This window comes from Oncorhynchus masou, chromosome 24, assembly GCF_036934945.1.
Source record: "Oncorhynchus masou masou isolate Uvic2021 chromosome 24, UVic_Omas_1.1, whole genome shotgun sequence".
Lineage (NCBI taxonomy): Eukaryota > Metazoa > Chordata > Actinopteri > Salmoniformes > Salmonidae > Oncorhynchus > Oncorhynchus masou.
In genome coordinates, this window is record NC_088235.1 from 57,239,927 (window position 1) to 57,266,341 (window position 26,415).

The 26,415-nt window shown below is 42.7% G+C and overlaps 1 protein-coding gene and 1 long non-coding RNA gene across 2 annotated transcripts in view; one reads left to right on the forward strand and one right to left on the reverse strand.

Annotated features, from left to right (window-relative positions):
* The first annotated feature begins 7,335 nt into the window (after positions 1-7,335).
* Positions 7,336-8,701, forward strand: LOC135511645 (uncharacterized). Its single transcript, XR_010451285.1, has 2 exons — positions 7,336-7,463; positions 7,831-8,701. It is a non-coding gene; the product is annotated as an uncharacterized LOC135511645 (long non-coding RNA).
* Positions 8,702-23,500: 14,799 nt separating this feature from the next.
* eno4 (enolase 4) overlaps positions 23,501-26,415 on the reverse strand; it is a 39,557-nt gene continuing 36,642 nt past the window's right edge. The window contains exons 12-13 of the mRNA XM_064934347.1: positions 24,490-24,607; positions 23,501-23,940 (exon numbers count right to left, since the gene is read on the reverse strand). Of these exons, the coding sequence (XP_064790419.1) occupies positions 23,876-23,940; positions 24,490-24,607 (183 nt within the window). The 3' untranslated portion in view covers positions 23,501-23,875. The remainder of the gene's footprint in view (positions 23,941-24,489; positions 24,608-26,415) is intronic.

The window sequence follows — 26,415 nt, forward strand, 5'->3', positions numbered from 1 at the left end:
AAAGTCTTGAAGGAGTTCCCACATATGCTGGGCACTTGTTGACTGCTTTTCCTTCACTCTGCGGTCCAACCAATCCCAAACCATCTCAATTGGGTTGAGGTCAGGTGATTGTGGAGGCCAGGTCATCTGATGCAGCACTCTCTCACTCTCCTTCTTGGTCAAATTGCCCTTACACAGCCTAGAGGTGTGTTTTGGGTCATTGTCCTGTTGAAAAACAAATGATAGTCCCACTAAGCGCAAACCAGATGGGATGGCGTATTGCTGCAGAATGCTGTGGTAGCCATACTGGTTAAGTGTGCCTTGAATTCTAAATAAATCACGGACAGTGTCACCAGCAAAGCACTCCCAAACCATCACACCTCCTCCTCCAAGCATCATGGTGGGAACCACATATGCGGAGATCATCTGTTCACCTACTCTGCGTCTTTCAAATAGATATTGCGGTTGGAACCAAATATCTCAAATTTGGACTCATCAGACTAAAGGACAGATTTCCACCAGTCTAATGTCCATTGCTCGTGTTTCTTGGCTCTTGCAAGTCTCTTCTTCTTATTGGTGTCCATTAGTAGTGGTTTCTTTGCAATTTGACCATGAAGGCCTGATTCACACAGTCTCCTGTGAACAGTTTATGTTGAGATATGTCTGTTACTTGAACTCTGTGAGGCATTTATTTGGGCTGCAATTTCTGAGGTTGGTAACTCTAATGAACGGTTCCTCTGCAGCAGAGGTTACTCTGGGTCTTCCTTTCCTGTGGCGGTCCTCATAAGCGACAGTTTCATCATAGCGCTTGATAGTTTTTGCAACTGCACTTGAAGAAACGTTCAAAGTTCTTGAAATGTTCTGCATTGACTGACCTTCATGTCTTAAAGTAATGATGGACTGTCATTTCTCTTTGCTTATTTGAGCTGTTCTTGCCATAACATGGACTTGGTCTTTTACCAAATAGGGCTATCTTCTGTATACCAACCCTACCTTGTCACAACACAACTGATTGCCTCAACCGCATTAAGAAAGAAAACATTTCACAAATTAACATTTAACAAGGCACACCTGTTAATTGAAATGCATTCCGGGTGACTACCTCATGAAGCTGGTTGAGAGAATGCCAAGAGCGTGCAAAGCTGTCATCAAGGCAAAGGGTGGCTACTTTGAAGAATCTCAAATATTTTCTCGTCCTCCTGGTTTTGACCCTTGCCTGTCCTGACTATGAGCCCGCCTGCAGTCCTGTTCCATTTTGGACTCTGCCATGGCTATGAACTCTTGCCTGTCCTCGACCTGCCATTTGAATAAACATAATAGCTGTTGATTTTGAAGGAGCAGCCTACGCAATCTTTTGTAAAGACCACTGTATGAATTGTTGCCTACAATGTTTACCCTCAATACTCACCTTTATGGAACGTAAAAACTGGAATAAGGGAGGATGGAGGTAATGCTTCTTATAAAATCTCCTCCTGAAGTGGTACCATATAGTTATTATTGATCAAAATCCAGACAGTAGTTTTTGACTAATACCAGGCAACATGCTGTGGCTGAGATGATACAGAGTGTCACGACCTCCTCCGAAGTCACCATCCTACAAGCTGCTACCGATCTCTTTTTCGTTTGTCTGTTGGTTTTGTCTTATTAGTTTCACCTGTGTGTATTTTAGTTTAATTAACTTCCCCATATATAGTAGGTTGTCCCGCCCTCGTTTTGTGCGGGATTGTTTTTGTTACTCTGTTGGATTGTGGTTTTCATGTGTGAATTCTCCGGACTGTTTTGTCCTGTGTTTGGTCTGGTCTAATCTATGCGCCCTGTGTGCTGGCATGACCGTTTGTTTGCCAGAGAATAAATTCACGATATACTGAACCCTGCTCTCTGCGCCTGATTCCAACCCACCACTCCTAGTATCCCGTGACACAGAGAGTCAAGAGAGGGGTTCACCTCCGACACGTGGGCCAGGCCCTCAACAGAACCAAAGCCATACATACCTCACTAAGGGTCACCAACATTGTACCACTTCACCTCAGAGAAAAGCTGTGTTTAAACATAAATGCACTCTTTCATCTTTGCTGGTGAAATGGCTTTATGACTTGTGCAATCATATTCATGGGTGTGTCTCCCTGTTCCTGTACTCCCTGTTCACCCACGACTGCGTGGCCACGCACGACTCCAAAACCAAGTTTGCTGATGACACAACGGTGGTAGGCCTGATCACTGGCGACAATGAGACAGCCTACAGATAGGAGGTCAGTGACCTGGCAATGTGGTGCCTGGACAACCACCTTTGCCTCAACGTCAGTAAGACCAAGTAGCTGATAGTGAACTACAGGATATGGTGGAGGCGAGCACTCCCCGATCCACATCGACGGGGCTGCAGTGGAGCAGGTCGAGAGCTTCAAGTTCCTCTGGGTTCAAATCCCTAAGGACATAAAATGGTCCACACACACGCGCACAGTCGTGAAGAAGCTTGAAAGCTCTTCTTTCCCCTTCAGGAGGTTGAAAAGGTTTGGCATGAGCCCTCAAGTTCTTTAGCTGCACCTTTGAGAGCATATTGATTGGCTGCATCACTGCTTGGTATGGCAACCGCACCGCCCTCGATCACATGGCTCTACAGAAGGTGGTGCGGACACCCAGTGGGGGGCCAAGGACCCTGCCATCCAGGACCTCTATATCAGGCCGTGTGACAGGAAGGCCCGAGAAATCGTTAAAGTCTCCAGCCACCCAAGCCATAGACTGTTCTGTCTGCTTCCGCATGGCAAGCGGTACCGGTGCATAAAGTCTGACACCAACAGGGTCCTGAACAGCTTCTATCCCCAAGTCATAGGACTGCTAAATAGCTAACAAAATGTCTATCTGAGTTGACCCATGTATTTATTTTTCTTTTTGCACTGTCTCTATGCACACTCACAGGACTCATGCTCATGCACGCTGACACTCCAACACACACAACATGCACATACATTTATACTGACTCTACACATACACACATGCACACACCCTCACATACAATCTTAATTTACACTGCTGCTACTCTGTTTGTCATACATCCTGATGCCTAGTTACCTTTCCCCTATACATGTCTACCTCTGTCACTCCAGTATCCCTGCACATTGTAAATATGGTATTGGAATTGACCCTGTATATAGTTTGTTACTTCAAATCAAATCCTGTGTATTTTAGTTCTAATTTTATTTGTTGTGTGTTTTTGATCTACCTTGTTATTTTAGTACTACATTGATATTGATTACTGCATTGTTGGGTTTAGAGCTTGCAAGTAAAGCATTTCACTGTACTTGTGCACGTGACATTCAAACTTGATCTTGAGACTGGAAGCAAACTTAAAATAGAAAAACCTAATCCTGCATTATTTATTCACAACTGGTAAATGTTAGTCAACTGATAATCAAGGTTTAAATAGCATGTCAATGTCAGTATCACAAATAATTAAAGTATCAAAATGGAATGCCAATATCTATATCACATTCATCAGCATAAATATTTTTTTATTTTTTTTATTCAACCTTAATTTAACTGGGCAAGTCAGTTAAAACCTTTTAGGGCTAGGGTCCTTTTTTCAGAATTTCCACCTGACTGACATGCCCAAAGTAAACTGCCTGTTACTCAGGCCCAGAAGCTAGGATATGCATACAATTGGTATCATTGGATAGAAAACACTTTGACGTGTGTAGAAATGCTAAAATACTGTATGAGACTATAACAGAATTGATATGGTAGCCGAAAAAACCAACCAGAATATTTTTTTGAGATCCCATGCACTTTCAATGGAAATCTATGGGTCCTATGCAGTTCCAGCTCCCAGATTGCAATTCCTATGGCTTTCACTAGATGTCAACAGTCTCTGTTCAAGGTTTAAGGCTTGCTTCTTCCAAAACGAGGAAGATTTTTGAGTCTGTGGGCATGCAACGAAGAGGACGCGCACTTGCTAATTTTACTTTCTATTGAACATACTTCTTTCTGTATGAAATATTATAGTTTATTTACATTTTAGAGCAGCTGAGGCTTAAATAGAAACGTAGTTTGACTTATTTTAACAAAGTTTAGTGGTAGCATGTTGAACGAGTGGATTACTGAAATCAAATGGTGCCAACTAAACTGACTTTTTGGGATATAAAGAAGGATTTATTCTAACAAAACGAATATGCATGTTGTAGCTTGGACCGTTGGGATTGCGAACACAGGAAGATTTTCAAAAAGTATGTGATTATTTATTCACTGTTTGTGATTTCATGAAGCATGTGGTGGTTGAAAAATATGTTGATGTGGAGCGCCGTCCTCAAACAATTGCATGATATGCTTTCGCTGTAAAGCCTATTGTAAATCAGACAACACAGTTAGATTAACAAGAATTGAAGCTTTTAACCGATATGAGTCACTTGTATGTTCATAAATGTTTAATATTCTGATGATTTATTTGAATTGCGCACCCTCCAATTTCACCGGATGTTGTCAACAGGTGTCCCGCTGTCGGGACGCTTACCGCTAACACATTATTATTTACAATGAAGGACAGAGACATGGGCCAACACTTTCCTATCCATCCTTCTACAGTCAGTAGGTCATCATCAGGGTGGTAGTGGTGCTTGGAATCATTGTTCTTCCTCTGTCAACCATGGTTTCCTGCAAGGAAACGTGCCATTATCATTGCTTTGCACGTTATCGTTGCCGTTATCATTGCTTTGCTGCCAGTAAGTTTGCCAGTAAGATTGCACCTAAATCAACCATTTATCGGATCATGAAGAACTTCAAGGAAAGCGGTTCAGTTGTTGTGAAGAAGGCTTCAGGGCGCCCATAAAGTCCAGCAAGCGCCAGGACCATGTCCTAAACTTGATTCAGCTGCGGGATTGGGGCACCACCAGTACAGAGCTTGCTCAGGAATGGCAGCAGGCAGGTGTGAGCTCATCTGCACGCACAGTGAGACAAATACTTTTGGAGGATGGCCTGGTGTCAGGAAGGGCCGCAAAGGGCTCACTCACAATTTTGCCTAAGAACACAGCCATGAATAAAGAATGATACCAGCACATCCTCTGAGAGCAACTTCTCCCAAACATCCAGGAACAGTTTGGTGACATACAATGCCTTTTCCAGCATGATGGAGCACCTTGCCATGAGGCAAAAGTGATAACTCAGTGGCTTGGGGAACAAAACATTGATATTTTGGGTCCATGGCCAGGAAACTCCCCAGACCTTAATCCCATTGAGACCTTGTGGTCAATCCTCAAGAGGTGGGTGGACAAACAAAAACCCACAAATTCTGACAAACTCCAAGCATTGATTATGCAAGAATGGGCTGCCATCAGTCAGGATGTGGCACAGAAGTAAATTGACAGCATGCCAGTGCAGATTGCAGAGGTCTTGAAAAAGAAGGGTCAACACTGCAGATATTGACTATTTGCATCAACTTCATGTAATTGTCAATAAAAGCCTTTGACGCTAATGAAATATTTGTAATAATACTTCAGTCATAGTAACATCTGACAAAAATATCTAAAGACACTGAGGCAGCAGACTTTGGGTGCTACACTCACATGCCATCTCAGCAACACTATGGGGGCCTTGGCGAAGGGACTGGAGTCGTTTAGCGTCATCCTTTCCACAGACCGGGTGGTCGAAGACTTTCTTTATCTCCTCCGTGAATCTGGAGTAGAAGAAGTAGATTGGGGACTGTCTCTCCCACACCGCCGTAGCCCAGGATAGCGCTGCTCCATGGAGGCAGCCAATCAGGAAGGAAATCTTGGCCCTATCGCTATCATAAGATTAGGGCTGTTGCTCAAGTGACTAGTGAACATTGTACTAAAAATGCTCTGCAATCTCCGCGGTTGCCATCGTAGTGCTCAGGATTTGGAACAAACGGCTCCCAGGGCGTAAAATAAGTATTTGGGACTGGTTGTAAGCTCTGGACGAAGGTTCGGTCCTGTAGGTCAGACAGATTCCGTGAAAACTCCTTGATGTGTTCCAGAAGGGCTTTCAGGGCCTGGTCATGTTGCTTGAGCAGGGCGCCTTGGCCAGCGAGGGTTTGGTGGAGAGGATCTGAGTCTGCTGAGTTCATCTCGTTGGCCAGATCGTACTGTTAGGCAGAGTGGAACAGGGAAACCCAAGAGCAGTCTCAGATGAGGAGACTGGGATGAAGTAACCAAGGTATTTATTGAAAGACAGGGGTAAGATGAAGTGCAGGCCAGGGGAAGCTCGGTCTGGTTGCAGGAAACTAGTTGCGGAGGCTGAGGCTGGAGCGAGAGGGGTTGGGACACGGTAAGCAGGTCCGGAGGGAAATCCAAGGGAGCAGTAGAGTGGGGAATCCAGGGTAGAGTAGCAGGATGAGGAGACATGGGACTGGAGACAGGAACCAGAGTCAGAGCTGGCAGAACTGTAGCGGAGAGGAAAGCCGTGTCAGGCAAGGAAAACAGGCACAACAGGATAACTGGAGCTAAATAGTAACAAATGGCTAGAAACATAGACTGACTGAGCAGAGATTACGATCTGGCAGTGTAGAAGTGGCAGGACTGAATATTTGTAAAGGTCTTGGTTATGGAACAGGTTGCAGCTGGTGGGGATCTGCTCGGACTCTAGCACACCTGTCTCTGCCCACACAATCACACACACACACACACACACACACACACACACACACACACACACACACACACACACACACACACACACACACACACACACACACACACACACACACACACACACACACACACACACACACACACACACACAGACAGCGAGAGGGAGAGAGCACTGGGGGAGTGGCGTCAGGTCAAGTCCAATGGCCAATCAGAGCGAGCCAACCAGGACCTAGAGACTACTCTGCACTGCCTCGTCTCTGATAAACCCCACCACCTGAAGCCAGCAGCTTGTGTGGATCTAATATGCCCGCAACACCTTTCCCTGCTCCGCCACGGGCCTATCACCTTTTCAGTGTTTCTTGAGGTATCAGCCCCCGCTCCTCCCTGAGCAAGAAGAAGAGGTTGGCATACCTTCAGCCCAGATGTTTGTCCGCTGCTGTCGTCGTACCTGGAGGATTGCCCAGTCGGGGCCTCCTCAAGACCACCTCCAGGTATCGATGACAAGCAGATTGCCACAGTAACCCGGCTCCCCGGTATTGGCTAGGGCAGAAGGTATGGCTGTCCACCTTGGGATCTGCCTCTCCAGGTTTAATCACACAAACTCTTCCACCTGTTTATCAGCCCGTTTCCTATCTCAAAAGTCATTAACCCCTCTGCTGTTCATCTTCTGTTGCTCCATACCTTTCGTATACATCCTACCTTTCATGTGTCCAGAGTCAAACCCATGTCTCACAGCCCTTTGTCTCCTGTTTCCAGGCCCACACCTGTCCCCATCTCAACGACGGGCAACCGGCGTACACTGTGAGGCATCACCTGAGGGTTCAACCTCGGGGCAGGGGGATCCAGTACCTGTTTGACTGGGAGGGTTACGACGGGCAACTGGCGTACACTGTGAGGCTTCTCCTGTGGGTTCAACCTTGGGGCAGGGGGTTCCGATACCTGGTTGACTGGGAGGGTTAGAGGTGGTGGGTCCCCGCCAGGGAATTCTGGACCCAGGCCTCATCTAGTCAACCAGGTAGGACGCCAGGTGGCGCTTCAGTTGAGGGAGGGGGGGGGGGGGGTACTGTCACACCCTGATCTGTTTCACCTGTCCTTGTGCTTGTCTCTACCACCCTCCAGGTGTTGCCCATCTTCCCCATTATCCCCTGTGTATTTATATCTGTGTTCTCTGTTCGTCTGTTGCCAATTAGTTTTGTTTTGTCAAGCCTACCAGCATTTTTCCCTCTGCTTCTGTCTTTTAATTGTTTCTGTTTCCTAGTTTTCCCGGTGTTGACCATTCTGCCTGCCCTGACCCTGAGCCAGCCTGCCGTCCTGTACCTTTTCCCCACCTATCTGGATTACTGACCTCTGCCTGCCCTCGACCTGCCTTTTGCCTGCCCCTGTTCGATTAATAAACTGTTGTTACTTCGACGTTGTCCTAAAACGTGATAGCGGGGGAACTGTGTATAATGTTGAGTCATTATACACAGCGGAGAGTGGCTTCTTGCCTAGTTAAATAAAAAAAATGAAAAATAAAAGAAGCAGGGGTTGGAACCATTACAGAGAACAGAACCGAAAATCTAAAAATAACTAACGAAAGAGATCTCTAGTGTTCTGGAACAAAACCGTTATTTTAAAATCTAGAGAACCGGTTCATCGTGTTATTTTTAGTTCGAAAAATATTCCTAATGTCTAGTATATAATTCTGTAATGCGGTGAAGTTATAATGCTAGCAATAGCCTAAACTCTTTCCAGTTCACGTCATGTCATGATGTTCAGTGCTTCAAACAAAGCCCCTTCCATGTCCACCGGTGTCACGACTCCCACCGAAGGTGGCTCCTCTTCGTATTCGGGCGGCGCTCGGTGCTCGTCGTCACCGGTGTACTAGCTGCCACCGATCCCCTTTTCCTTTTCTGTTAGTTTTGTCTTATTGATTACACCTGTTTCTTGTTTGGGTTTTGTTAAGGGCTATTTAAGCCGGTTATGCCCGCCTGCTTTTTTGCGGGCTTGTTCCTATGTTAGTTTGTGGATGTGCATTTGTATTTTATTTTCTCCGGACTGTTTGGGTCCTGTTTTTGGACCGGTTAGTTTTATGTGCCTAGTATTTTTGGCGTGACCGCTTTGTACCGGAATAAATATGATTGTCCTAACCCTCTGCTCTCTGCGCCTGACTCCAAACCCACTACTCCTAGAAGACCTGACAACCGGGGAAATTTCAGTCGCATCTCACACTTGCACATATCTTACCAATCCATAGCACGCTCTATCTGTGCTAATTAAAAACTATGTTGATTTCACAAGTAAAAAATATTAGGAAAATTAACTATGGACCGTTACTTTTTTGAGTTCAAACCGGTTCTGACCTCGGGGTTCTGTTTGGAATGGAATGATTGGGAAAATAATTTTGGTTCCAAACCCTGATTAGACGTTATTCTCAAGACCATACCAGAATCTGATTCACTTTTTGTTCTAACTGTACAGGACACTTTCAAAGGCCCTCCCCCCACATCAAAGTTGGATCTCCATTAACAAACCCTGAGTGTGTGCTGGAGAGCGTTCTAAAGACACTGAGTCTGAGCTTTCGAGACCTCATTTGTGACCTCACAAGAAAGTTGTGAGTTTTGTATCCTTTGAACTAAATCAAATTAAAGAATGACGAGCCCATACTTACTCTGAGGGTGGACTCTGGAGGGGGTTTCAGTAGTTGTAAACATGAGGAACAATATTTATCACTTTTTGTCAATTAAGACAGACCGCTAATAGTTTCAATAAGAACAGCTTATTTTATTGTGAATGTTAAATTTAAAAAGTGACATGACATTACATTTTAGGAAACTGTATGAGGCATTTAGATTTTCAAATGTATTTCTAGTAATTCACACAATAATAAGGGTATTGCCTTACTCCCTTCACCTGTTGTGAAATTCATATAAATATTAATAATTTCCAGACACATTCTAATTATAGAATAGTAATTTAGTGAAACAAAATATTGTAACAAAAAATATACATTATGACATTCCATCTTCCACACAGCCCACCCAAGTTTTGTAGAATGGGCACCGCTATTGAGGAGGTGGTTGCTGTCTGCTGGTTGTTGATTTTGTTAAATGTTAAAAAACTTTTTTATGTGTGATTATTTTATGCTCCTCTGCAATAAATTTAACATATAAGAAGCTAAGTTGTGCCCTGTTGCAAACATACCTACAAATAGTTTCAGTTCTCTGCCACTGCAAATATTTCCATCAGACAAATGGCATAGTCACGCAAAGTAGAAGTGCTGCAGCTCATCAAATATTTATAACTGTCTGTGAAGGCTCGCCGTCCTCACCGTATCCCTCCCCCAGCAGTGTGCTGGATGTCACCAGTGTGAGAGGGGAACAGCCCCAGACCAAGCAGAACTCCCAGGACTCTGTACAGTTCTAGGCCCACTCAGCTGGCCTGAGAGCTGTTCACTAGCACCCCAGGGCCCTGGGTAAGTATGCCTCACTGCATTGCTCAACACCTCAAATATACCATCACTGCATGACTTACACTGAAGTTCAAGTCCCAAGCAGGGTAGCCTAGTGGTTAGCGCGTTGGACTAGTAACCACAAGGTTGCAAGTTCAAACCCCCGAGCTGACAAGGTACAAATCTGTCATTCTGCCTCTGAACAGGCAATTAACCCACTGTTCCTAGGCCATCATTGAAAATAAGCATGTGTACTTGCCTGGTTAAATAAAGGTAAAATTAAAAAGACCCAACTGGTTGAAAATGTAAAACCTACTTCTTTCTGTAGGAAAAAGCTCATACAGTGTAAGAACCAGTCTTGATGTAGTTGTTTCTGATGATCACATGACTTATTACAGCAGCTCTGAGGCTGCTGTTTGTTTTGTTTTGGGGAGGGAGTGCCCTACAGTATTAAGGATTACCATGGTGCAATTGATTTAAGTGAAATTAAATACTTTGTTCCCACAACCTGAGGCTTTGTTCAAATTTCCTTAATGGTGAAGGTGAAGCCCAAATTATTGACAGTCTTTGTTTGCACTGAGAGGATCCGCCAGCCAGTTTTTGTAGCCTTGAGCATTTGCCAGAGCAAGTATGTCTTTTAAATTGGTCTGTCTAGACCAGTATTAACCTTGTAGCCTCCCAGTGAGCAATTACAGGGCACTGCGGCAGATTTAGTTTCCACTACACCCCTCGCTCGTTGCTTCCCCAGACCTTCATGGACCAGGATTTTTTTGGCCAATGGGACCTCTTGTGTCAGGCTGTGCAGGTGTTATATGAAGGTGTTATGGTAAAGTTTTTATGCAGAATCAATTGGTCATTATTGGCCATTTCAAACTAAAGAATTTCAAGCATCTAATTCAGCGTTGCAGCTGGCAGTGCTGGAGCTTTAGAATTGAGTCAAATGTGAGAACTCAAGATGGCACCGATAGAGATGGCAGCTTCGCTTCAAGTCGTTAGGAAACTGTGCAGTATTTTGTTTTTTTTAATGTATTATTTCTTACATTGTTAGCCCAGAAAACCTTAAGTGTTATTGCATACAGCCGGGAAGAACTATTGGATATCAGAGAGACGTCAACTTACCAGCACAACCAGAACTACGATCAGGAATGCGATTTTCCCAAAGCGGATCCTCTGTCTGCACCTCCCAGAGCATTTGAACTGATTCCAGAGGCCGACCCAAAACAACGCCATCGGAGGAGACGGTGCCAGAGGGGTCCTCTAGTGAGGCTTCGGATGCGCGCACACCACCCACCGCTTCAGAGTATATTACTCGCTAATGTCCGGTCCCTAGTTAACTTCTTGGATATAGGGGGCGCTATTTTAATTTTTGGATGAAAAATGTTCCCGTTTTAAACAAGATATTTTGTCACAAAAAGATGCTCGACTATGCATATAATTGACAGCTTTGGAAAGAAAACACTCTGATGTTTCCAAAACTGCAAAGCTATTGTCTGTGAGTGGCACAGAACTGATGTTATAGAAAGAAAAACAGATAAAAATCCAATCAGGAAGTGCCGCATTTTTTGAAACCGTCTCATGCCAATGACTCCTTATATGGCTGTGAAGGAGCTCGGAGTCAGCTTACGTTTTTCACGTTTTCCCCAAGGTGTCTGCAGCATTGTGACGTATTTGTAGGCATATCATTGGGAGATAAGACCATAAGAGACTACATCTACCAGGTGGTCGCTTGGTGTCCTCCGTCGCAATTATTGCATAATCTCCAGCTGCAGTATTTTTCTGTTTGCTTCTGATGAGAAGCCAACTGCCACCACTGATAGATTATCAAATAGATATGTGAAAAACACCTTGAGGATTGATTCTAAACAACGTTTGCCATGTTTCTGTCGTTATTATGCAGCTAATTTGGAAAAAAGTTTGGCGTTGTAAGTGACTGCATTTTCCGGTCTTTTTTTTTAACCAAACGTGATGAACAAAACGGAGCTATTTCGTCTACACAAATCATCTTTTTGGAAAAAATTAACATTTGTTATCTAACTAAGAGTCTCGTCATTGAAAACATCCGAAGTTCTTCAAAGGTAAATTATTTTATTTGAATGCTTTTCTTGATTTTGTGAAAATGTTGCCTGCGTAATGCTATGCTAGGCTATCAATAATCTTACACAAATGCAAAAGCATATTTTGAACATCTGAGATGACAGTGTTGTTAACAAAAGGTTAAGCTTGTGTTTGAATATATTTATTTCATTTCATTTGCGATTTTCATGAATAGGAAACGTTGCGTTATGGTAATGAGCTTGAGGCTATGATTACGCTCCTGGATACGGGATTGCTCGACACTAGAGGTTAACAAAGACGATGAAATTAGGGGAAGAGTTGCTTTCCAAAGAGATATCCAGGATTGTGACATACTCTGTTTCACGGAGACATGGCTAGCTGGGGACATGCTGTCAGAGTCCGTTCAGCGAACGGGATTTTCAGTGCATTGCAACGACGTGAACAAACATCTCTCTGATAAGAAGAAGGGCGGGTGTATATATTTCATGATTAACAACTCATGGTGTAATTGTGACAACATACAATAACTCAAGTCCTTTTGTTCACCTGACCTAGAATTCCTCACAATCAAATGCCGACCGTGTTATCTCCCAAGAGAACTCTCCTCGGTTATCGGCACAGCCGTGTATATCCCCCCGCAAGCGGATACCAAGACGGCCATCAAGGAACTTCACTGGACATTATGCAAACTGGAAACCATATATCCTGAGGCTGTATTTATTGTAGTTGGGGTTTTAACAAAGCTTATCTGAGAACAAGGTACCTAAATTCTATCAGCATATCGATTGCAGTACACGAGCGAGTAACACACTCAACCACTGCCATGACTCCATATTGTTGCTATTGGCAGAAACTTAAACAGGAAGCACCCGTCCTTAGGTCTATCCAATGCTGGTCTGACCAATCAGATTCCACGCTTAAAAATTGCTTCGATCACATGGACTGGGATATGTTCCGGGTAGCCTCAGACAATGACATTGACGTATACGCAAGTTTATAAGAAAGTGTATAGGAGATGTTGTACCCACTGTGACTATTAAAACCTTTCCTAACCAGAAACCGTGGATTGATGGCAGTATTCCAAGCAAAACTGAAAGCACGTACCACCGCATTTCATCATGGCAAGACGACTGGAAACATGACCGAATGCAAACAGTGAGTTATTCTCTCCGTAAGGCAATAAAACAAGCAAAGCGTCAGTATAGAGACAAAGTAGAGTCGCAATTTAACGGCTCAAACATGAAACGTATGTGGCAGGGTCTACAGACAATCACGGATTGCAAAAAGAAAACCAGTCCCGTTGTGGACAACGATGTCTCGCTCCCAGACAAATTAAATAGCTTCTTTGCGCGCTTTGAGGACAATACAGTGCCACCGACACGACACGCTACCAAAGACTGTGGGCTATCCTTCTTTGTGGCCGACAGGAATAAAACGTTTAAACGTATTAACCTCTTGATGCTATGGGGGCGCTATTTCATTTTTGGATGAAAAACGTTCCCGTTTGAAACAAGATATTTTGTCACAAAAAGATGCTCGACTATGCATATAATTGATAGCTTTCGAAAGAAAACACTCTGACGTGTCCAGAACTACCAAGATATTTTCTGTGCGTGCCCTAGAACGTGAGCTTCAGGCAAAACCAAGATGAGACGGCATCCAGGAAATGAGCAGGATTTTTGAGGCTCTGTTTTCCATTGTCTCCTTATATGGCTGTGAATGCGAGAGGAGTGAGTCAACCCTTTCTGTCGTTTCCCCAAGGTGTCTGCAGCATTGTGACGTATTTGTAGGCAGATCATTGGAAGATTGACCATAAGAGACCACATTTACCAGGTGTCCGCCCGGTGTCCTGCGCCGAAATTAGTGCGCAAAAGTCAGCTGCCAGTATTTTTCCATGGGATTCAGAGAGGAAAGCAAGCTTCCACGAACGATATATCAATGAAGAGATATGTGAAAAAACACCTTGAGGATTGATTCCAAACAACGTTTGCCATGTTTCGGTCGATATTATGTAGTTAATTCGGAAAAAGTTTGACGTTGTAGGTGACTGAATTTTCGGTTCGTTTCGGTAGCCAGATGCAATGTAGAAAACGGAGCGATTTCTCCTACACACAGACGCTTTCAGGAAAAACTGCGCATTTGGTATGTAACTGAGAGTCTCCTCATTGAAAACATCAGAAGCTCTTCAAAGGTAAATGATTTTATTTATTTGGTTATCTGGTTTTGTGAAAATGTTGCGTGCTAAATGCTACTCAAAATGCTATGCTAGCTTTGCATACTCTTACACAAATTAGTCAATTTCTATGGTTCAAAAGCATATTTTGAAAATCTGAGATGACAGTGTTGTTAAGAAAAGGCTAAGCTTGAGAGCAGACGCATTATTTTCATTTTATTTGCGATTTTCAGAAATCGTTAACGTTGCGTTATGCTAATGAGCCTGAGGCTTTAGTCACGATCCCGGATCCGGGATGGGGAGTTCCAAGAGGTTAACCCTCGCAAGGCTGCCGGCCCAGATGACATCCCTAGGCGTGTCCTCAGAGCATGCGCAGACCAGCTGGCTGGTGTGTTACAGACACATTCAATCAATCCCTATCCCAGTCTGATGTCCCCACATGCTTCAAGATGGCCACCATTGTTCCTGTTCCCAGGAAAGCAAAGGTAACTAAATGACTATCGCCCCGTAGCACTCACATTTCTCATCATGAAGTGCATTGAGAGGCTAGTCAAGGATCATATCACCTCCACCCTACCTGTTACCCTAGACCCACTCCAATTTGCTTACTGCCCCAATAGGTCCACAGACGATGCAATCGCCATCACACTGCACACTGCCCTATCCCATCTAAACAAGAGGAATACCTATATAAGAATGCTGTTCATTGACTACAGCTCAGCATTCAACACCATAGTGCCCTCCAAACTCATCATATAGCTTGAGACCCTGGGTCTCGACCCCACCCTGTGGTATCAAGTACAGTATATACATATGAGATGAGTATGTAAACAAAGTGGCATAGTTAAAGTGGCTAGTGATACATGTATTACATAAAGATGCAGTAGATGATATAGAGTACAGTATATGCGTATACATATGAGATGAATAATGTAGGGTATGTAAACATTATATTAGGTAGCATTGTTTAAAGTGGCTAGTGATATATTTTACATAATTTCCCATCAATTCCCATTATTAAAGTGGCTGGAGTTGAGTCAGTGTGTTGGCAGCAGCCACTCAATGTTAGTGGTGGCTGTTTAACAGTCTGATGGCCTTGAGATAGAAGCTGTTTTTCAGTCTCTCGGTCCCAGCTTTGATGCACCTGTACTGACCTCGCCTTCTGGATGATAGAGGGGTGAACAGGCAGTGGCTTGGGTGGTTGTTGTCCTTGATGATCTTTATGGCCTTCCTGTAACATCGAGTGGTGTAGGTGTCCTGGAGGGCAGGTAGTTTGCCCACTGTGATGCGTTATGCAGACCGCACTACCCTCTGGAGAGCCTTACGGTTGTGGGCGGAGCAGTTGCCGTACCAGGCGGTGATACAGCCCGCCAGGATCCTCTCGATTGTGCATCTGTAGAAGTTTGTGAGTGCTTTTGGTGACAAGCCAAATTTCTTCAGCCTCCTGAGGTTGAAGAGGCGCTGTTGCGCCTTCTTCACGATGCTGTCTGTGTGGGTGGACCAATTCAGTTTGTCTGTGATGTGTATGCCGAGGAACTTAACTTCTTGAAACTCCCCATCCCGGATCCGGGATCGTGACTAAAGCCTCAGGCTCATTAGCATAACGCAGCGTTAACGATTTCTGAAAATCGCAAATAAAATGAAAATAATGCGCCTACTCTCAAGCTTAGCCTTTTCTTAACAACACTGTCATCTCAGATTTTCAAAATATGCTTTTGAATCATAGCAATTCACTAATTTTTGTAAGAGTATGCTAAGCTAGCTTAGCATTTTGAGTAGCATTTAGCACGCAACATTTTCACAAAAACCAGATAACCAAATAAATAAAATCATTTACCTTTGAAGAGCTTCGGATGTTTTCAATGAGGAGACTCTCAGTTACATAGCAAATGTGCAGTTTTTCAAAAAAATATTATTTGTGTAGGACAAATCGCTCCGTTTTGTTCACGTTTGGCTATGAAAAAAACCTGTATACAGTTATAGCCTGAAGCTCAGTAGCATAATGTAACGTTAACGATTTCTGAAAATCGCAAATAAAATGAAAATAATGCGCCTACTCTCAAGCTTAGCCTTTTCTTAACAACACTGTCATCTCAGATTTTCAAAATATGCTTTTGAACCATAGCAATTCACTAATTTGTGTAAGAGTATGCTAAGCTAGCTTAGCATTTTGAGTAGCATTTAGCACGCAACATTTTCACAAAAACCAGATAACCAAATAAATAAAATAATTTACCTTTGAAGAGCTTCGGATGTTTTCAATGAGGAGACTCTCAGTTACATACCAAATGTGCAGTTTATCCTGAAAGCGTCTTTGTGAAGGAGAAATCGCTCCGTTTTGTACATCACATTTGGCTACCGAAACGAACCGAAAATTCAGTCACCTACAACGTCAAACTTTTTCCAAATTAACTCCATAATATCGACCGAAACATGGCAAACGTTGTTTGGAATCAATCCTCAAGGTGTTTTTTCACATATCTCTTCATTGATATATCGTTCGTGGAAGCCTGCATTCTTCTCTGAATTCTGTGGAAAAATACTTGCAGCTGACTTTTGCGCACCAATTTCGGCGCAGGACACCGGGCGGACACCTGGTAAATGTGGTCTCTTATGGTCAATCTTCCAATGATATGCCTACAAATACATCACAATGCTGCAGACACCTTGGGGAAACGGCAGAAAGGGCTGACTCACTCCTCTCGCATTCACAGCCATATAAGGAGACAATGGAAAACTGAGCCTCAAAAATCCTGCTCATTTCCTGGATGCCGTTTCATCTTGGTTTTGCCTGTAGCTCACGTTCTAGGGCACGCACAGAAAATATCTTTGCAGTTCTGGAAACGTCAGAGTGTTTTCTTTCCAAAGCTACCAATTATATGCATAGTCGAGCATCTTTTTGTGACAAAATATTGCGCTTAAAACGGGCACGTCTTTTTATCCAAAAATGATATAGCGCCCCCAGAGTTTCAACAGGTTAAAACTTACTACCCTCTCCACTACTATTCCATCGATGTGGATAGGGGGATGTTCCCTCTGCTGTTTCCTGAAGTCCACAATCATCTCCTTAGTTTTGTTGACGTTGAGTGTGAGGTTATTTTCCTGACACCACACTCCGAGGGCCCACACCTCCTCCCTGTAGGCCATCTCGTCGTTGTTGGTAATCAAGCCTACCACTGTTGTGTCGTCCTCAAACTTGATGATTGAGTTGGAGGCGTGTGTGGCCACACAGTCGTGGGTGAACAGGGAGTACAGGAGAGGGCTCAGAACGCACCCTTGTGGGGCCCCAGTGTTGAGGATCAGCGGGGTGGAGATGTTGTTGCCTACCCTCACCTACCCTCACCACCAGAAGGCGAGGTCAGTACAGGTGCATCAGAGCTGGGACAGAGAGATTGAAAAACAGCTTCTATCTTAAGGCTAATAAATGGAACTCTCGTCACTTTAATAATTTAATAATGTTTACCTATCTCGCATTGCTTATCTCATGTGTACTGTATACTGTATCCTTCACTATCTATTCTTTACTATCTATTGCATCTTAGCCGCTCTGTCACTGCTCATCCATAGATTTTATACTTATATATTCTTATCCCATTCCTTTACTAGATTGTGTGTATTCGGTTTGTTGTGGAATTTGTTTGATTTTCCGTTTTATTGTGGAATTGTTAGATATTACCTGTTAGCTACTACTGCACTGTCAGATCTAGAAGCATAAGCATTTCGCTACACTCACAATAACAACTGTTAACCATGTGTATGTGACCAATACAATTTGATTTGATTTGATGTTTGGCACATCAGCTAGAGGTTAAGCTGTTATGCTAGGTGTTTCTTACGGACCAATTGGATTGGGATCAACCTGCCCTCAGAACGCCACAATGACCATCATGCTTAGTTGACCATGAGAATGTGGCTTTTTTTTTTTTTTCCCCTCACCTGTACACATTTGTTGGACTATTTTTGAAGTGAGGGGGAAATTTGAGAGCTAGGGTGACGTCCCGTAACCATTGTGTGGGGCATTAATTGAGGATTTGGGCCTCATTTGCTGCTAAGGCACAATTTCCACTTGGAGCACAGCTGAAAGAAAGGTGAAATCTCCTAGGATTGTGTAGGAAATTCAATGTAAGTGACTTTTCTTTCTGCCATATTGTTTACATGCATGCAACTTACCCCCAAAGCCTATATGAGGATAAAGTGTCCTGTGTTAGATTTATCTTGCGGGGTCCTCAAGGGGCTCAGACTTCATCTTAAGACCGATTGGCTCTGTACATTCATTCCTCAGCTGACTGCCCCTAAACACAGATGAGGCTACAACATTGTTGGAAGAGGAAGTCACTTTGTAATTTTATTTAACTGCAGACTTCCCCTCAACAATGGCCTAGCAGACAGAGGGGGCCGTGGAAAGGGGGACTTTGCATGGACCAAGGACTCGGAATTGTGCAAACTGACATGTTTTCTTATGGCCCTCCATTTTTTTGTCATGTTGAAGGAAGATGAGGTTAACTAAGACTTAACTCAGATAATGCCCAATGAGATGAGTGTCATTGAGCAGCAGACCCTGCTTGAGTAAGCAGCTCTACGTGCTGGATAGACAGAAAGCGAGACAAAGAGAGAGTAAAGGGATGGAAAGAGAGGGATGGAAAGAGAGAGAGAAAAAGAGAATTCTTTAGTAATAACAGATATTACAGCAGAAAATGGTGGTGCCACAGGCTGAGATTCGAACAATATTTGCACTGTGATCCTGATTCAAAAGTGTAAAATATTTCCTTGTTTCCAAGTGTGTCAACTGTCAAAATGCCTATAGAACATGTGTACAACCACTTGATTAATTTATATATAGGGTTTTTCTTTATTTGTACAATTTTCTACATTGTAGAATAATAGTGAAGACATCAACACTGTGAAATAACACATATGGAATCATGTAGTAACAAAAAAGTGTTAAACATAATAAAATATATTTTCTTTTGGAGATTCTCCAAAGTAGCCACTAAGGAGGTGTGGGAAGCCCAGCCGACCCCTTTTTGCAGCGTGGTGGAACACAGAGACGACGAGGGAGCGGATAACAGCCATATGGCTAGTAGTAAGGGAACATATGGAGAAGGCTCAACCCGGCCCCGAGAGTTCCATGTGGGTGACAAGGTGTTAGTTTTTTAAGTGCGTCCAGGTGGAACTGGACACACTCAGGCAAGCCGGGTTGACAGCAAATGGCAAGAAATGCAAGCTGGGGTTCGAGGATGTGGAGTACCTAGGGTACGTCAAGCCCCAGGAGAGGAAGGTCCAGTTGGTTTGTGACTGGCCCGTTCCCCGCACCAATACATGCCGATTCCTTCCGAAAACAGTGAAGTGGTCGTATGCGGCCGAAGCTGTGTTCAGGCACCTGAAGGAAGCCTTGTGCTCCCAGCCTTGTGACACACCATTTCCAGGTACTGATGCTGGTGCAGACGGATGCCTGCGACACGGGACTAGAGGCCATCCTGTCCCAGGTATACGATGGGGAGGAACACCCCATCATGTACGAAAACCGGAAGATGATACCTGAGCAAAGAAGTACTTGATTGTAAAGAGAGTGTCTAGCGGTGAAGTGGGCGCTAGATACTCTTAAGTATTACCTGTTGGGCACCCACTCACCCTGGTCACAGACCATGCTCCTCCGGCCAGGACTAATTGAGGCTGATTGAGACTGGTGAGTAATCAAGGGGCTGAAAGCTCTCCAGCCATACATACAGGGCCCATAAAGGTGCCAGGAGTGCAGCACACGGGAGGGTTGGAGGTAGCGAGAGGTTGCTACCAGATAGACGTCCACACAGTCTGCTAGAACCAAGGGGCTAGGTGTTCTATCCCAGGGGAGACGGCATTCCCCAGAGCCCAGAAGGCGTTAACCCAGAAGTGGTCTCCTTGAGGAGACCGGTTTCTTTTCTTTTTCTTTATCATTTTAAATAAACACCCTTGAAACTGAGGTATCACACTTGTGTCTGTGCCTGATCTGTGTAAACATCTAGATTAAACCCCCTGGTCTGCCACACCAGTTATATGAAATCCATCAATTAGGTCCTAATCAATTTATTTAAAATGAGTGATTTCCTTATATGAACTGTAACTCAGTAAAATCTTTGAAATTGTTGAATGTTGCGTTTTTTTTATTTATTTAGTGTTAATTGTAGAAGTCACCGACAGTATCACCGACTATGGCCAGCTGATACTGTCACGAATATTACCGAAGGTGACTCCCCTTCTTGTTCGGGTGGCGCTCGGCGGTCGTCGTCGCTGGTCTACTAGCTATCACCGATCCGTTGTTCTGTGTTCCTTTGGTTTTGTCTGATTGGTATCACCTGTTTCTTGTTTGGTTGTTAGGGTGGGGTTATATATAGTTTGTTCAGCCCGCTTCTGTTTCGTGCGGGCTTGTTCGCCTGTTCTGTGGTTGAGTGTATTTTGTTTTGTATTTTGGGTTTCGCGCTGTCCGTTATTATTTCTGATCATTTGTTTTCCTACTTTTGTTCATGTTATTTTTCCTGGACATTAAAGCGTGTTTTTCCCCACATCTTTTGCTCTCTGCGCCTGACTCCACACCTCCTCACTCATTTGTCGTAACAGATACTTGCTCCCCTTGGAGCTGTTGTTTTCAGCCCGTGGACAGCTCAACAGTTCAGAGTCGATGACCTCGTCAATACCTTTCCCTGCTTCCTTTTCAGTGACCTGCAGTCTGACATTGATTGACAAGCAGTAAATATTCTACCGATTAGGCCAGCCATGTAATTAACCAGAGCCATGCTGTGTCCCTTTTTTCTATTTTGGTGAGAGCCATCTTTTACCGCTCTCAATTTCTGTTGCCATCCGCTATTACAATGCAACGTTTTGTTGTTCCCCCCCAGAGGGATTGGCATTTAGGAATCCCCTTTTTAGTGTGTTTAGGAAACACTTAATTTAGCCTATTTTGTCAGTCATTTCATTTATTTTCCAAACAGAGTAATTGCCTGGTAGGGAGCCATGGCTGCTCAGGGCCAATGTACAGGACTGCTTTGTCTGGCTAACCACACTCATTGATTAGAGGATGTCTGTAAATATCCCGTGTGCTCCCTATCTCTTTCTTTCTCTCCTTCCTTGGTTTGTTTGGAGGTTCAGTAGATGGCTGTATGAACACACAGAATATTCCCAAATGTTTCGCAACAATTTCTACTTCATACATACCAAAGTAGATGAAGCAATGCTGAGCTAAGCACTTTGAGACCAAGTGAAATCCAGTCTATTATGATACTTAATCTTTTTTTAAAGTTGATATTTCAATTTAAATGCAATTTTACTCACGCTAAACTGTTGTAATTACACAGGTATGCTTGATAATAGGAGTAATTGTGCTTTGTGCCATGTGCAGCTACAGCTTACGTAGACCTATCGTTCTAAGTTAAAGAAAATTATTAATTGAATTATGGAAAAAAACATCCTAAATCATAAATCAAGTAAGTTGATAGGTGAAATACAGTAATTCATGGATCATGTCGCTAAATCAACGTTGTCTTTCGAGTTGAAAAGAGGCATGAATGAAGGAAAACTCCCTTGACAGGCTCATTGATGCAGGCCATAAGTGCTCCAACACAGTTGTGTGCTGGTTCTCCCTGTCTATTGGTGCCCAAAGCAGCTTTGAACTCTGCTTCCCACTGGAACAACTGCCCCAACTGTTACACTGGCGCAGGGGATGCCACAACTGTTTAGACCGGTGGTTTTGTCTTTAAAATGGACTTCATTTCCTCTAGAAACTGTATTGTGGGGTCAGATGAGAATATGACAAATTATGAAGGGGCCCTTTCTCAATGTGTTGGCTTTACTTGGTAGTCAGCATCCTCTCAATATTGCTTAAAAATATGTTTCCTCTATAACAGCCTATATCAGCACTAACATGTTACATAAACACATTGAGTAATTGTGAGTACAACTAATGTAAAATATTTTTCTGTCAGCATCAAACTATTCCAGTACTCCTACTTCCAGGATTTCTACTCGGGGTCCACCTGCTTTACGCTTAAATGCCCAATGCAGCTCATTTAAATCTCAATATTAAATCATTCCTCGGTAACAATTGGGTAACCTTATTGTAATAGATTTCCATTAAAATGTGCAAAAGTATCTTTTTAGCAAAAAAAAATATTTCTCAAGCAAGAATTTAGCTAGGACTGTCTGGGAGTGGGGAGGGGAAAACTGACAATTAGCTGTTTGGAACTCTCTTTATGGGTCTATTAACCAATTTACCGTATGGTATTGGCACCATGGAAAGCCGAAAAATCCCACCTATCCAAACCTGTTGATTGGAAAGTCCTGTGGAGATTGTATTTTCAATCAGAAACTATCAGGAATTAACACTGATCACACATTTACAGAATTCATTTCATCAGCTGTTGTACAATATGATATAGTGCCTGCACTGGGCTGTTAAGTGTTGAAATCCTTGGTCTTGCTCAGTGTCTCATCTATACTGAGCCAAAACTATAAGCACAACATGCAACAATTTCAAAATTACAGAGTTACAGTTCATATGAGGAAATCAGTCAATTTAAATAAATTCATTAGGCCCAAATCTATGGATTTCACATGACTTGGGAATACAGACGTTGGTCACATAAACCTTTAAAAAAATGTGCATTCAAATTGGCATTGATAAACCATAACCCCACCCCATACTGCCAAATTATCTAAATTGACGTTGGAGATGGCAAATGGTAGAGAAATTAACATTAAATTAATTGGCAACAGCTCTAGTGGACATTCTTGCAGTCAGCATGCCAATTGCACTCTGCCCCAAAACTTGAGACATCTGTGGAATAGCATTACGTGACCAAACTGCACATTTTAGAGTGGCCTTTTATTGTCCCCACCACAATGTCCACCTGTGTAATGATCATGCTGTTTAGTCAGCTTCTGATATGCCACACCTGTCAGGTGTATGGATTATCTCGGCAAATGAGAAATGCTCACTAACAGGGATGTAAAAAAATGTGTACACAAAATCTGAGAGAAATAAGGTTTTTGTGCATATGGAAAATGTCTGGGATATTTTATTTCAGTTCATGAAACATGGGACAAACACTTGTGTTTATATTTGTGTTTGTATATGCCTTTCTATCTATGTATCTTCATACAACAGACCTGCATCTGTCAATGCTACAGTCCGCTCTCTGCTGAAGGAAAGAAGACCTCAGAATACAAAGCCTGTCTGTTGTCCACACTGCATTATATTAATAATGGAAAAATATTCATAAACCACACCAAAATTTATGGTTATTATATGGACAGGTTTATTCAATATAATGATGACCACAGCATAGTGCCTTACATTGAATTAGATTAAACATATATATATATTCTTTGGATTTTTAAAATATGTTTAAATATCATTTTCAGTTCATGCAAAAGTATTTTGATCAATTCAGTTTTGTTGCTAGGGTAAAATACAGACCAAGACTTCATTTCGTTAGAGTGAAACCCAGTGAAGTGAAGGCTGGTAAATCCATTAAAAAATGTAATGATGTATCATTTAAATAGATTGTATGAGCTATTCATTTTAAGTCCTGTATTTACATTATATTGATGTGAACATAAATAGAAAATGTAATTTGGAATAAAAACATTATGGTTTTTGTTCAATCCTTTATATTATGTAGATGGCTGCTCCTCCGTTTCTCCAACAAAGAGAGGGGATGTGTGTTGTTTTCTTGAATCTGCAGACAGGGAAAAAAGTGGAATAAGTTGAATGGACAACAAAGACTTTAAAAAGGCCAAAGAGAAACTAGCCCCTGTATGACAGCCTATTGAACAAGTTCTGTAGAGGTCTGTGTACATTGAACATGCCCCTCCTTGCTCCAGGCCCCTCTATTCTAGGGCTGTGATGTTTTCTACTGCTTTGACAGTACTAAAAATATATATTCCACAGAGCCAGAACCAAACAGTATACAAGAGTCCTGTATATGCAATTGGTGCACAAGTTAATTCTTTATTTTATACAAAGATGAACTCGCTTTTCAGCAATTGTCCAATGTCCCTGTCCCTTGGGGGGGGGGGCATAATTATGTAGCCAATTAACAGAACCAAGGTAGATTTTTTTTTTGCCAGCTCCTCCCCCCCTTCATGATTCCTGACACACAGTTTCCTTTCACGGGCAGTTAGAGATGTGTTCTCACCAGCCAACCCATTACTGCCTCTCCTCCCCATAGCTTTGTCTAGCCTCCTCTTTCTACCGGCTGAAAAGACAAGAGAAGAAAAAGCCATACCCAGTATTCCCTGCTGGGCCAATTCTTCCTCTATAGAAATCAGACGGTTGTATTTAGTCAGCCGCTCTCCACGACTCAGACCTCCCAGTTTGACATACCCAACTCCCAGGCCTACGACCTGAGGGAGAGAGCGAAACGCACAATGACAACAGTTTACAGGCATAGAGCTCCAACATGCAACTGCTCATCAGCAAGGGAAGGACAAGGCGCCGTCAGTTAGCTTTGTTGTAGTGTGAGTACACAATGACAGGCAAACTGTTTATGATATCTCTTCAACAGAGGTTATTGGGCCTTGTAAATACACACACGTGTATTGTCAAACTCGTGCAGAACAGAATACATTCATAATTGCTGAGTTACTGCAATTGATTGTGGGTCGTTCCACGAAATGAGTGCCTTTTGCATCCCTTGGATATTTTAAGAAGAAATTGTGTGCAAATATTTAATAAAAACATCCTGTTATATAAAATGAAATGCCTTTAATATAGACCACATTGAATATTCAATAAATCAGATTTTTTTATATAATTAGACTTACTAAAGAGCCCATATTCTGCATTTTGACATCTCTCTGTGACTTCTATGAAGATTTTAACTCAAATAACCCAAACACTTCACCAAGTTTTCACCATCATTCTAAAGCCCTAGTTATTTAGATGGGATAAAAATGTTTCAACAACTTTTTTTGTGAAACTTGGATTAAAAAGTTCCTCCCGGCTGCACACAACAAGGTTCCATTCCCCATGTTACAAGGGGATTTATGGCTGATTTAAGATAAAGTTGTCAATCCTGTTATGGTCAACCCCGTTATACTTATTAGGCACTTACTATAGTTATTTTTTTATTTAATCTCTTGTGATGGAAAAATGTGTTTTTCAAGAAGTTGAACATGTGCTTTTTATAACAGAAAGTAAAAAAATTGGTAAAATAAAATAAATAAAGTTCCACTACGTAGCCCTTTACACTCGTACAGGTTGAAAATGGAAGATTTGGGAACTGGTAAGCTCCTAAATTGGAACGCAGTGGCTGTACAGTAACATGCTATACATGACGTCAGAGCTCAGGCTCTACGCTTCATTCACAGTATTCTTGGGTTTTGACTGACAGCCGTTCTGAATTTGGGCACAGCACGCGACAAGATGTTTGCCCCAATCCCTCCGACTAATTGGTCAACTTTTGCAATTCTTTTGTAGTCTGAATCAGGGAAATGCTGTCAATTAAAAGGACTCTATGTATTTTGAAAGATGAAACCTTGAGGATTATAATAAACATCCATTTGAAGTTATACAAGCAAGCCAAACACCCATGAGTCCAAATGTGCACTTCACGTTTCCATATCATAAAAATCAGGTCATATACAGTGTCAACATTTATGATCACTATGTTACATGTACAGTTACAAGATGACATAGTGTCATAACCTGAATGCACTCATGACTCCTTTCTAAACGCACCAAAATAATCTGTTTTTTTAATTGCCCCGTATGATCCTATTTTATAATTTAGCTAGTCATGTAGGCAATAGAACAAGCTTTCAAATTATGCCTACCTGACCCAGATTGCGATTTATAATGGGCCGTTTTTGGATTACGTAAACAACAACAGTAACTGTGTGATGGCAGGGACGCAGGGTTGTGTTCCCAACAAAACAACTACAAGTGTGCTTCCTCTAGTTCCTCAACAGCACAGCTAGAAGAGCCCAAAAGCACCTTATCGTTGAAGACTCTTCTTTAAGTCAGAAAAGTGCTTTGAAATAGTTTAGGAACTGTGCACACTTTGGAGAGGTGTGTGTGGCCACTTGGAGACACCAGTTAGTCCTCTCACTCAAACCCGTGTAACTTTTTTGGTCTTATGTCGCACCTACCCCACATTTTCCAGGCATATTCGTATCATGTTACTGAATGTATCCAGAGTATTGTCAGATGT